Here is a 12,467-nt window from a genome sequence, read left to right on the forward strand (position 1 = left end):
TGCACAATTACGCACGAAATCAACATCCTATTATGAATTCCCATTTACCATCTTTGACCACATAAGTGTTTAAACCCCACAGTAATGTTCCGATAATGAGCCCCACAGTGTGACTAATTTATTGTGCAAACATATCCTGCTCTCTAGTTTTTATCGTGTGCTGCAGAAAATCCACACTCGGGGCTTAACTGTTAGTGGAAAACAGCCTTTTGATCTTTGGGCCGCAGTGTGGATACAAGGCTGTGGAGCTTTAACATGCGGATTTTTCCATCTATGAATCTGTTATGATGACGCTAATCTATCACTTCCCTTTATTGATCTATCAAGTTTGAACTCCAATCAATGCTGATCCACTGCGACGTGACGCGAGCCCGGGCAGAAGCTTGCTACGATCTCCCGGCCAGAACATCGGTAAGAAGAATTCATCATTAACATCGTCAGTGTGTGCTTTGAAGCGTCTGACCATCAGCTGTGAACTTTAGATATTGGTTTGAGCCTTCTTTGCTGTTAATGGAGAGGCTTAAATCAAAACAAGCAGCATCCACACAGTGTGCGTAAAAAGCGGCGTGTTGGTCAAAACGAGCTTAAATTTGCCACAGCTAAAATATAGTTTGAATAAAATGAAATTTTAGTGAACAGCAGAGGTCAAATAACCCGCTGACCCTGCTATTGGTGGCGTCCGCGCCGTGGCCCCTCCCTGTTGTGCCCCCCCATTGCAAACCCTCCAATCCCCTCCTGTAACCAAGCGACGCATGAATATGCATGAGCCCCTGATGGCTATGGGACCTCGGACCGTCTAGGTAGCCGAAGCGGATTCACTTGGGTTGTTTTGTCGGGGGCTCTTCCAGCCCAGCAAATCCCACAGAAAGGACTTCCAGCTTTTACCTTTCCTGCCCGCGGGGACATCATGGCTCGGGCCCCCAGCGTTAGAGGGCCACTTCTGGTTTTGCTCCTGCAGCTTGTCCTCATCTGCTCCGCTCAAGTAAGACTAACTGTGTCTCTGTCTGTGTCTGCTCTCTCTGTTTGTCTCTATAGCCTGATGTGACAGAGGTGCAGGTGAGTGTTGTTTCATCCAGTAAATTTATTGGATTGAAGTCAGGGAAAAAAGTCAGGGGTGCGACTTTTGTCTGGAGTCTCCTTTTTAATTCTATTCTTTTGCAAAGTGGTTTCTGATGCTGATGAATTCTGCCATCAGAAATCAGTTCCATCTGCTGGAAGCTGTTTCAGTGTGTCAGTATGTCTTCCACAGAGAATACAGAATAAGTCGGTGCACCTGTTTTCTAATGTTTTCGTATTGCCTGTGTAGCTGCATGTCAATTTCAGAAATGGCAAACATTGGTGTTTCCAGAAACTTGAGCTGATATTTTCTGATCTTATCATCATTATTCCTCTCAGAGGAACCAAGGACCCGCCGGCCCCCCGGGACCTGCAGGCGTCCCAGGAATTGATGGCGTTGCTGTAAGTGCTCTCAGTTCTTTAACACTGTCCATATATTGTGCCAAATGCTTTGCAAATAGTTCCCTGTCGGCTCACCCGAGAGCACTGAATCTCTTTTGTTTCAGGGAGAAAGGGGAGCAGATGGCGAGGATGGTCTTCCTGTAAATATAACATTCAATAAGGAATTCATATAATGTGTTACATTGCTTTTCACTGTAGCGCTCTTCACTGAATTGTGTATGTGGAACCTTTGTTATCAGGGGCCTGACGGAGACGCAGGTAAACCCGGCTCTTCAGGATTACCTGGAATTCCTGGAAACGACGTGAGTACTCTATGTTTTAGATATTAGGTGCTTGCTGCGTTAGTCGAGCCAAGATGCAACCCACACACCTGGAAGGGGGTGGGTCTGCAAACTGTGATCCTCCCACTATATAGGTAATGCTAGCACTGATTGCTCTTGCAGAGTGACTGGTGAAAGTCAGATTTAGCAGGGGCTCTTGAGGAAAAGGGTGCAAAAAATGTGAGGAATTTATTAAACAGGATGAACAAATCCAAATTTCCTTTGTAACAGGGTAAACCAGGGCCTGAATGTAATTAACTTTGCTCCCTTCAGGGTTGAATGGAGGGTCAGGAAAACATCCAACCACAACGGACCGACAAATAGAATTTTAAGTCAACACTCATTCAGACTATTGTGAAAAGCTACATTACTTCATACATTATGAGCCATTATTAGCCCGTGTTATACCTCCACACACCGACTGGGATTCTGCAAACAACAGCAGCTTTGTTGCTGGCCTCTGCTAGTGTCTCCCGTCGAGAATCCTCAGAACAGTGTGGAATGATTCTGTCAGTGAGCTTGTTTGAAGGGAGCCAGAGGAATGCCGCTCTCTGCTTGGTTTGCAGTCTGACACCTCTGCCCTCTGCCCTGGCGCGGGTTTTTTTCTGTGTGTCCGCTAAGTTGAACACGCTCTTGCGGACGGGTTCAGTCCACAGTGCAGTTTTATATGGGGACGCTTTAGAGGAGGGGGTTATAGTGAAGTTAGGCTCGCCTATGAATACATAGGACTCCTCCCACCGGAGTATGATAGTGTTATGATGATGTAACTTGGAGATCTGATGCCGAATTTAGAACTATTGACAGAGGGGGAAAGAAGCAGTAGGTGCATTAAAGTTGCACATGTTTTTGTCAAATATAAGGTGAAAATATATAGATGTTGAAGGTATCCGTTGAAGGCTTGTTATGATGTGTTTCTTAAGCATGATGTCTCTCCTCTGCAGGGTTTGACCGGCCCTATTGGAGATCCTGGGCCCGATGGTCCCCCCGGACAGAAAGTGAGTGACTAATGAGCCTTTGCTTTTCCTGCTTCAGAGGCCATCAGTGAAACCGTGCCAAGCTGCTGTCCAGCCTTTTGGCGTGGCAGCGAGAGCCGCAGTGCATAAACCAATTCCTCGTGACAAATGAGACTTAATCCTGCAGGTCTTCTGTGTAATCTCCGTGGGGAGTGAAGGCCCAACATCGGCCCTCATTAGGCTAGGGTCAAGTGTGCCCGTCATGTGATGAGCCGGAGGAATGTTCACTCGGACCGTCTGCAGGCTCACACAGCTCAATCTTACCTGAACACAATGTTTCAGTATTCTGTATGTACAGTATCTGTGTATCTAACGTGTCTTTGCCTTTTAGGGTGAACCGGGGAAACCTGGACCTCGAGGAGCAACTGTGAGTAGCATTTCCTCTCAATCAGATCAGGTCTTGCTTGTATTGTGTTCACCAACCTTTATATATCACACTGAGTCGTACTATGTCATGTCTCTCTTTAGGGTGTTGGGCCAGATGGACCCCCTGTAAGTAATTTGTCTGTGTTACACAATCAACACCACAGTTTGTATCAAGATTGTGTCAACACTGAATACCTGAAATGTGCCTTTATACAGGGACCACCCGGGCCTGGAGGACTTCTGGGTGAAGTGGGAAAAGTTGGACCACCTGTGAGTAGAGACAGAGCCACTGTTAATCTGTTTTAAATTAGGGTTGCGTGAGTAGAAAACACACTGCAGCTTCAAATACTGGCAGCAGGAGCACTGAGGTGGTGGTACCACTGGCCAATGACAGAACACACGTGACAACACAAAGACAGTCAGTCCAAGCTGAAGGGGAAAACACTGTATGTAGGCGAAGCCACTGTGGATCATTGGCATCACTGAAACCTGGTGTTTAAAATATCCTCAATCATCAAAAGGTCATAAATTTAGAGATTTGCTGACCCCTGGACCGTCTCTCTATCACACACACACATATGTAAAAACTCTGTGCACAATATCCTGATTCTAATCAAAGCGTGCTGTATTTGATGTTTAATGATTTTCTTGTCAAATTGAAGGTAGGGGGATTCAGCATTTTCTTCACATGTTCCAAGTATATTTTAAAAGCTGATTTACAGGCTAGAAAATCAACACAAAATATCAAATATTCAGCCCTTCATCTGACCGAACCACCTCTGGCTAATCCAGAATTCATCTTCACCGTATACGTATGCCTAATTCTTGATTTATTTAAATTAGAGTTTTGCCCTCTGGCTATAGTTGTCAGCATCATCTTGTATTGGATTTCAAAGCAGTGATTTTGGATAAACAGTCAGGTTGCAATCTGGGTTTAGCTCTGTATGTGTCATAGCACATTTAATATAGCCTCAGCTCTCACTGCACATGAAAGTATGGACTTCAAACAGTCACTTAAAATTCCCCCGAATGAGCATTTGCACATATAACAAGTAAATGTGCAGACTTGAAGCTGTAAAATCTGGTTGAGGTACATTTGTTAAAGAAAAGAAGAAAATCCAGCTGAAAGAAATACATTGTTAGATATTGATATTGAACGTATCTTACCACCGAGGACACTGATCCAACAGCTTCGTCCATGCCCGCACTACTGTCCTCTTTCTTGCTGATAGAAATCTTTCTCAGTAATCTCAGTTGTTTTATTCTCTTTTAGAAATTTTTGACACATTCGATGTCTTCCCACAGGGCGCTATGGGTGTGAGAGGGCCACAGGGACCCCGTGGACCAACAGGGCCCAGAGTAAGTGGCACAATATGCCACATGCACATGCAGCCAGGAAATGCATTTGGCCTTTTTTTTTCGTAATTCTTTCCTCAACTGATTTACAGCATCTCGATGTTGGTGAATTTAACTTGTACTTTCTCTAAATTTCAGGGTGCAGCTGGAATGCTTGGCAGTGCTGACCTGGTAAATATTTGTTGTCTGGAGATTATGAATGAGTTGGTTTTTGTTTTTTGCATGACATATCAGGAATATTTTCTGTCTTTTATGTTGCTGTTTAGTGCCAAAACTCCTGTCCACCCGGGGCCCCTGGACATCCCGGCCTCCCCGGCATGAAGGTGAGCAACACAGTTGAGGCGTTAGCATCACGTTAGTGTGTCAAGATGTGGTGTGTTCAGCTGGTTATTCTCTGTATGTTTCAAGGGCCACAAAGGTGTCAAAGGCGAAGCAGGAGAACCCGGGAAACAAGGGCACAAGGTAAAATATGCTTAATTCGTGGAAACATCATTGTTTGTATTTCTTTGTGTGAAATGTCAAAACATCAGCAACATACTCACACACGGCTCTATAAATCCCACTTGAAAACACACATTTCCCTAAACGTGCCGCAACGCTCCACGTCAGAAAACAATTATGCACGACTTAAACGCGGAGAAGGATTTCCCAGCTCCTTCGAGACAAGCATTATTTGTGCTGCTCAATTTCAAGAGGAAGTGATACAAGCCCGTGCGTAATGCCTCCGACTCCTCATAATGCACGCAGGATGATTTATTCCAAATGATGTTCAAGAACTACCCTCTCTCTGTAATGTGTCTGTGCACTATATAAATGGAAATGAGTCTGGGCCCATCTCCCTTTATCACCCCACGCCAGGATATGATTTACTGTCAGTCTGCGCTCCGTCCCCGGGAATGATTTTCTCCTTTAGCGCAAGTTTCATTTGAGGGGCCTTCTGCCTGTTTTCCACTCACACATTCACAAATCTAAATTTGAACTTAGGTTAACAACAGAGTAAGCAGATGTTGTGAAGGGCCTGAAAGTGCATAACTTCATAACATGGAAGCAGAATACTGAGATATAAAATAAGTGTGTGTTTGAAAGATTGCATCCCGCCACGTGGTTGTAAAAAAAAAAAAAGCCTGTGTGACCCAGTTACAAAACATGCAGAGCTTCAGTTTGCATTTGAAGAGAACGGAAACAATATCATCCAGTAATCACATATTACATAATAAGAAAAGCATAAAAATCTATCAGCATACACACATATGGAAAGTGGAAGTTGAAGACATTTCTTTGAATGATTCAGCGGTTTGGCTGACTCAAACTTCCTAGTTTTGGAGAACAAAAGCACGGCCTCCATTAGAAGCTCATGAATACTGAATTTCAAGCAGAATTCACAATAAGTTCTCTGTTGTGTGATATTCCATTATCAGCCACTGTTTGTATTGTTTTCATGTCTTAATAGACTAACACACATAATTAAAAGGAGAAATTGCCTTTTGAACAGCAGAAAATGCGCACCGCCCCAGACCTGAACCACTATCTATCTTAATGGATATGCCTCCTCAGGTCCACCAGAGTCATCTTATAAATAATGTGTAATTTGCAAGGCAGGAGAATGGTAATTTGGAGTTAAATCGTCTGTTTTTGCCCCCTTGCAATCCATTAAAAAGTGAGTATTAAACACATTTCAGAATGGTTGCCTCGCTTTCTAATTAACACACAGCTGATAGGAGCAGCCTCCGTTTGTCCCCTTATTAAATTTGCTGTTCATCTGATTGACTTCAAGCTGTGTCTCCTCATGTTCTTTGTCTTTCATTCGCTCAGGGTGAGGAGGGAGACCAGGGGAGCCAAGGGGAGGTCGGATCCCAAGGACCCATGGTCAGATACTGTGTTCATTAGATGAGATTAATTTTCAAGTTACAGTTTGCTCTTCATTGTGTCCGGATCTCTTTTTTCCTGCTCACCGAGGCACCTGTTGTTATTTCAGGGTCCTCAGGGAATTCGTGGAGCCATGGGAATGATGGGCCGCAAGGGAGAGATGGTACGTACTGCTATGATTTTTAAGTCCATTGTACCTTTAATATCTGTCAGATTCTTGCTGAATTAATTGCAAATTCAGGCCGAACTCCACTAATAGTTGTCTTTTACAAATGTTATTCTTTAAACAGATCATAAAACCCATACTAACATTGTTCTCTGGCAGGGGGCTCGAGGTCTTGATGGGGATCCAGGTCCCCAGGGTGTTGCAGGAGCCACTGTAAGTTTGTCCCACAGAGCAAATGCTTTTATTTTTGCAGCAGATCTGATTTGTGTGTTTGTGTGTATGAATGGCCTATGATTCAATGCATTGTTCCAGGGGGATCGAGGCCAGAGAGGCACCATGGGCGAGGTTGGGCCTAAAGGTGAAATGGTTAGTGGACACATTAACAACACAGACACAGGAAACATATTCACTGGATTTCGTTTGCACAGCTAGACTAAATGGATTGTCGCTTTGCTGTTCAGGGTATTCAAGGGCTGAGAGGAATCACAGGTCTTCCAGGTCCTAAAGGAGAGGCTGTGAGTGTCAGATCATAGAGCTTTAACGTTCAGATAGATATCATCTGCAAAAAAACTTATTTTCGTTGGTGCTTTTTATCTCCAGGGCTTACCTGGTGTGGATGGGCGCGAGGGTATTCCTGGGATGCCGGGGGCAAAGGTGGAGCATCATTTCTACTACTTTATTGATGAAGGGATCACATTGTAACGTTACACTTGCACAATATTAACACGTAGTGGCTCTTTCGCTGCTGGGAGCAGTGTCTGTTTTTCACTGTCTGTTTCGCTGCAGGGAGGCATCGGGAAGGCGGGCGTTCCTGGAGAGGTCGGACTTCAGGGGCTTCCTGTGAGTATGACCTTTAACCCAGACTGTCGAGGCCGATCCTGATCGGATGCGCCTGAGTAAACCTGCCGGGAACAGTTTAAAGCAACATGCAGGCTGCGGTGCAATATCTCCACAGCTGCACTGGAGTTTGCCATATTTTAAAATGTGAGACAAAAAGTTGACCTATTTTCAAGCAAATACTATAGAATCCCATCCCTCTGTGGTGGATGTGAGGCCGACGGATGTGAGGCTGATGGATGTGAGGCTGATGGATGTGAGGCTGATGGATGTGAGGCTATGGCGTGAGCCAGTAATCACTGTCGTCCCCAGGAGGCTAAGCGAGAGCAAAGTTTTTCCTCCTCTCTAATCTGTGATTAGTCTCATGACATGCACTAATGAGAATCAGTTGGCAAACATGAACAGCCTGCCTGTGGCAGCACTAAGGAAGATTTTATAGACGTTAAAAAAAGTCACCACCTGATTTAAATATCCAGAGCACTTTTATCACCTTGAGCTTATTCGGATCAAAAGCTCAAACAAATAACTCTTTTATCCACTGAGATTTCTGTGTTTCTTACAGCGAGGCTGATTCTCCTTTAGGAACGGCAGCTCCTGCTAGAAATAGCTCCCCTTTGTTGTAAGAAATTGTTCTCTTTGTTTTTGCTGCATCTCTTCAAGACTTCTAAGTGCTTCTGTTTTTTAGGGTTTGCCTGGTTCACCCGGACAAAAAGGCTTGAGCGGCCCTAAGGTTGTTTTCTTGATCAATTATTAAATATTATATTTTCTCTTGTATTTGTTGTGTTTTTGTTTTCTTAAATTGTCATGATCTGACAGCAGCTGTGGTTGTCTCTGCGCAGGGAGACGCTGGTCAGCCAGGCCTTCCTGGAACAATGGGACCTGCTGGCAAAGCAGTAAGTATGAGCAGCGCAAGTTGAAACACTGTCGTGGTTTTTGTCACCTCTGATGTGTCACCGCGTCGTTGTGCTGTCACACCACAGGGCGAGCGCGGCGAGCAGGGAGAGGTGGGACCTGCCGGACCTATCGGTGAACCCGTGAGTGTTTTGCCTGCTTGAATTTCTTCACGTATGTTTTAGTTTCAGCCCAACCCTTTCACTTTCTTATCATTATCATTTCCTCCTCTTCTTTCCTGCAGGGAGCCATAGGAGAGCAAGGCCATTCGGGTCCAGCCGGCAAGCCGGGTGCCAGGGTAAGCTATGGATAAGTTTTGTGGAGCACAATTAGAATAAATAAAAGTGTGCATCCAACAATAACTAATAGCAATATGAAGCAATATGAACACAATGAAAGGCACCAGGCAATTGCTACCTCTGGCATTTCTGATACTTTGAAAAGGAGGGAGGCCTCAAAGCGTATAGTCCTGCCTGTTGTTTCAGTGGAGCGTCTCAGAGAATAGACCGAGGCTGGGTCTCACATGAGGTCTATTTTCACAGTAAGGGGAGACCTGTAAGCAGCAGGCTGAATGAGCTCTCTGTTCTCCTGGCATTCCTCAGCCAGTGATCAAAGCGGGAATGGCACACAGAAAAATGCCCCAGAGAATAAGAGGCAGCACTGAGCTGCGTTATAAGTTCATGATGAGCACAGTGTGTGCACTACACACAGTATATATATGAGCTTTTATTTTACTACCACCGATATCGGAGCAGTTTCAGTGATGTTAGCAGGTGTATGAAAAATAAAGAGCATAAAGTGCTTTATTATGTCTTTTTAAGGCTGCTGTGGATCTCAGCATTCTTTATGTAACCCTGCCTCTACTCATCAGATGTGCGCGTTTATTTGTTATAGGGACCCAAAGGTGACCCCGGCCTTCCTGGTCTCCCTGGTCCTCCAGGCCTGCCCGGGGTGAAAGGAGAGAGGGTAAGAAAACACTACAGTTCCTCTAAGAAAGCCTCTCAGATTGAGGACTATTATCCTAAACAGTGAGACAGGGATTAATGCTCAACAACAAACAGCTGATCAGCTCCCTCTAGTGTGCACAAATCGAATATCCTGAGCTGTGAAAGACAGAACAAGACTGCAATGATCATTTATTCAGTTAGCACATTGTTTTGTGTATTACAGGGGGACCGTGGAGAACCAGGACCCAAGGGAGAGCAGGTATGATATTCTTAATATTGATTGATTAATCCTCTGTCAGGAGTAATGCTGCATTTAAACAACAACTGAGCTGCTTTTTATAGATCACTTACAGACTCTGTTTTCATAGGGAGTGCAAGGTGATGAGGGAAACCCTGGAGAGAAAGGCGACGCTGTAAGTTGTCTCGCTAACGCCATTAATTTAACTGTACAGCATCTCTATTCATAATCTCACCAGAGTACAATTGTCCTTGTTCCCATCCTCTGTGTTGCTTACATGGTGTCTTAGGGTGAGCCAGGAGAACCTGGACCTAAAGGAGAGGTGAGTTCAAACAGATTATTTTAGCCTCTGTGTTTTCCCGCTGCAGCAAACCATTAAGAAAGTGCTGCAGTAATGTAATAATACTTCTCCGGTCTGGTACCTCATTTTCTGTTCAGCTCGGTAACCCCGGCGAGCCTGGCAGAAGGGGTCCCGAGGGAAGCCGAGGCCAGCCTGGCATCGAGGGGCCGCCAGGGACACCTGGACCACGGGGCATGCAGGGGAACAGGGGCACATCTGGGGTCAGAGGGTCCCAGGGTCCTGCGGTAGGTCCGAGGGGAAACACTTCGAGGCAAACGTTTAGAGAAAGTCTACTTTTGATATGTATCTGTGCAGCAGTGTGACTATATATGTAAATTATTTGCCCTTGTAAGCAAAATTTCCTCACACCCTGTCGACAGAAATCCAGCACTTTGCACACTTTCAGTTTTTGTATTTTTCTAATTTTAACTTGTACAAATAAACTCGAAACCCTCACATTGTGCAGCATCAGGGAATACGGCGAACTGCTGGCGCAAGATGCTGTGAAAATGTTTTTTTTTTTGCTGGGAATTTAGTATGTTTGCACCCACCAAAAGCCAACCTGCACTCTGGCGTGCCTGTAGAGGAGGCAAGCAGAATGTTTCCTGATCGAGGCTCGAACAATCCCAGCTCAAATTCAGTATGTTCAAGATGCTGCTGGAAGGGGAAACCTTTGTACCTCACAAATGTCAGCTTTCGGGAGAGGAGAAAGGAGGCCTGGATTTTAGCGCTCTGCGTTTATTAAACAGGCTTTATGAGCCCAGGAATGGTGGAATTTTCTCCACCCAAAGAGAACCGAGCCACCTCTCGACGGCTGTGAAAGCACGTCAGTAAGCTACGAGGAGCGTTATCAAGTGAAAACAGCTCTGTGACATTAATGTTTTCAACTCTGTCGTGAAATCTATTCACTCATCTCTTTCCCTTTCAGGGTAAAGAGCCAAGTGATCAGCACATCAAACAAGTGTGCATGCGAGTCATGCAAGGTAAGAAGTGATAGGCCTTTGACCCCATCTATCACTGCCTCGTGCCTCATTCCATAACTTTAATCTCCCCCAGAATGCCTCATTACACAAGCGCATGCGGGGCCGGCCCTCCCTCGTCTCATCGATCCGGGCGGCGGCTGAATACTCTGAAGCTTAAAAAAAGGGAAGGACTCATAGCCCAAACATGAAATAAGCTTCAGTCTTTGTTTATTTGATGGATGAAAGGTTCTTCCTCCGAGCTTTCCTAACGTCTCACTGCAGTCACAACCTCTGTTCTCTTCATTCTGCTGCTCTTACGTCCTCACAACTCATCTCCTGCACTCATGATTTTTTTATATCCGACGTGCTGAAAAATTAATTTCACCTCCAGCAGACCTGCACTCCTCTGCTCCGAGCAAAGAGTCTGCCTGGAGAGGAAATCTTAAGAAAGAAAAAAAAAAAAAGGAGAGCAGCCAAGCAGCGGCTGCATGAATTTTCATCAGGAGCCAGAAAACTGGAATCTTAAGCGCAAAATACCATGCAGCAAGGAGCCACAGGAGATTAATATTAGATCCTTTACACCATGAACATAAATTTTCTGTGGCTGATTGCTTGAAATAAAGAGTATTATCTCCTTTCAGCTCAATTTACAGAGGTTCTATGGAAAAAGGTTGAAAAACAGGAGACGCTCGAGGGATATCGTGACCACAGTTTCACCTCGCTCTGCTTCACTCTGAACTCAAGTACACGAGCTGTTGGACCATCCCCTCCACGAGAGCTGCTTTGGGCTTTCAGAAATGAGCCGTCTTATGCTCCGGCATGATTTATTACAGAGTGTTGTGTCTTGAAACGTTCCCTTGATAACTGTCAGCTACTACTGTTTGGAAACAGTCAGCGTCTTGGTGCCACTGGTTTGCATATAACGCTTCATCAGGTCCATCACCATCTTTCTCTTGTGCTCCAACAGAACAGCTGGCCCAGTTAGCGGCTAGTTTAAGGAGGCCAGAGTCTGGCATAGCTGGTTTACCTGGAAAACCTGGACCTCCAGGGCCTCCTGGGATTCCTGGAGACAATGGCTTACCTGGGCAGGGTGGAGCAAGAGGCCTTCCAGGACTCAAAGGGCCACCAGGAGCTATGGGAGTCAAAGGACCCAAAGGTAACGAATATGTTGCCACGTGCTGCTGTTTAGGGTGATGTTAAAGAATTATGCACCAAATAAAACAATATCTTTGTCTCTTGTGCAGAAATATCTTCATTCCATTCTATGTGTTGCAGGTGAGATGGGAGACAGAGGCTCCAGAGGGCCCACTGCACGAGGACCCAAAGGTCAGCCAGGACCTCCCGGACTACCAGGTGAGTCAGCTTTCCCTTTTAAATCCCTTTAAATCTTAAAGGGTGCATTTGCACTTGAAGTCCAGTATGCCTGCACAGGTGCATGAGACTGCTGCTGACATGAAGTTATTCTCTAAATGTAGCAACGAGCTCCCTAAACTGAGTTTTGTGCTCACAGGCGAGCCAGGCAAACCTGGCTACGGCCAGGATGGTCGGGACGGGCAGAGGGGGCCTCCCGGTGTTCCCGGACAGCCCGGTGTACCCGGGCCTCCCGGTTCAGCCGGTCCTAATGGTTACTGCGACCCGTCGGCCTGCAACCTCCAGGCGGGGGCCGCCCACCAGTCTCTGGATGTGAAGGGACCAGCAGGGAACTAA

At 45.6% G+C, this 12,467-nt stretch overlaps 1 protein-coding gene across 1 annotated transcript; it reads left to right on the plus strand.

Moving 5' to 3' along the window:
* The first annotated feature begins 907 nt into the window (after positions 1–907).
* col9a1b (collagen, type IX, alpha 1b) lies at positions 908–12,467 on the plus strand. Its single transcript, XM_041947761.1, has 32 exons — positions 908–982; positions 1,396–1,458; positions 1,563–1,598; positions 1,698–1,760; positions 2,720–2,773; positions 3,123–3,158; positions 3,260–3,283; positions 3,374–3,427; positions 4,463–4,516; positions 4,652–4,684; positions 4,780–4,836; positions 4,922–4,975; positions 6,326–6,379; positions 6,489–6,542; positions 6,705–6,758; positions 6,858–6,911; positions 7,007–7,060; positions 7,146–7,199; positions 7,332–7,385; positions 8,068–8,112; positions 8,222–8,275; positions 8,363–8,416; positions 8,518–8,571; positions 9,168–9,239; positions 9,444–9,479; positions 9,589–9,633; positions 9,748–9,780; positions 9,897–10,043; positions 10,727–10,781; positions 11,728–11,916; positions 12,036–12,113; positions 12,271–12,467. Exons 1-32 carry the CDS (start codon positions 908–910, stop codon positions 12,465–12,467), a joined length of 2,040 nt encoding a protein of 679 aa, XP_041803695.1.

Source organism: Chelmon rostratus, chromosome 11, assembly GCF_017976325.1.
Source record: "Chelmon rostratus isolate fCheRos1 chromosome 11, fCheRos1.pri, whole genome shotgun sequence".
In the NCBI taxonomy this organism is placed as follows: domain Eukaryota; kingdom Metazoa; phylum Chordata; class Actinopteri; order Chaetodontiformes; family Chaetodontidae; genus Chelmon; species Chelmon rostratus.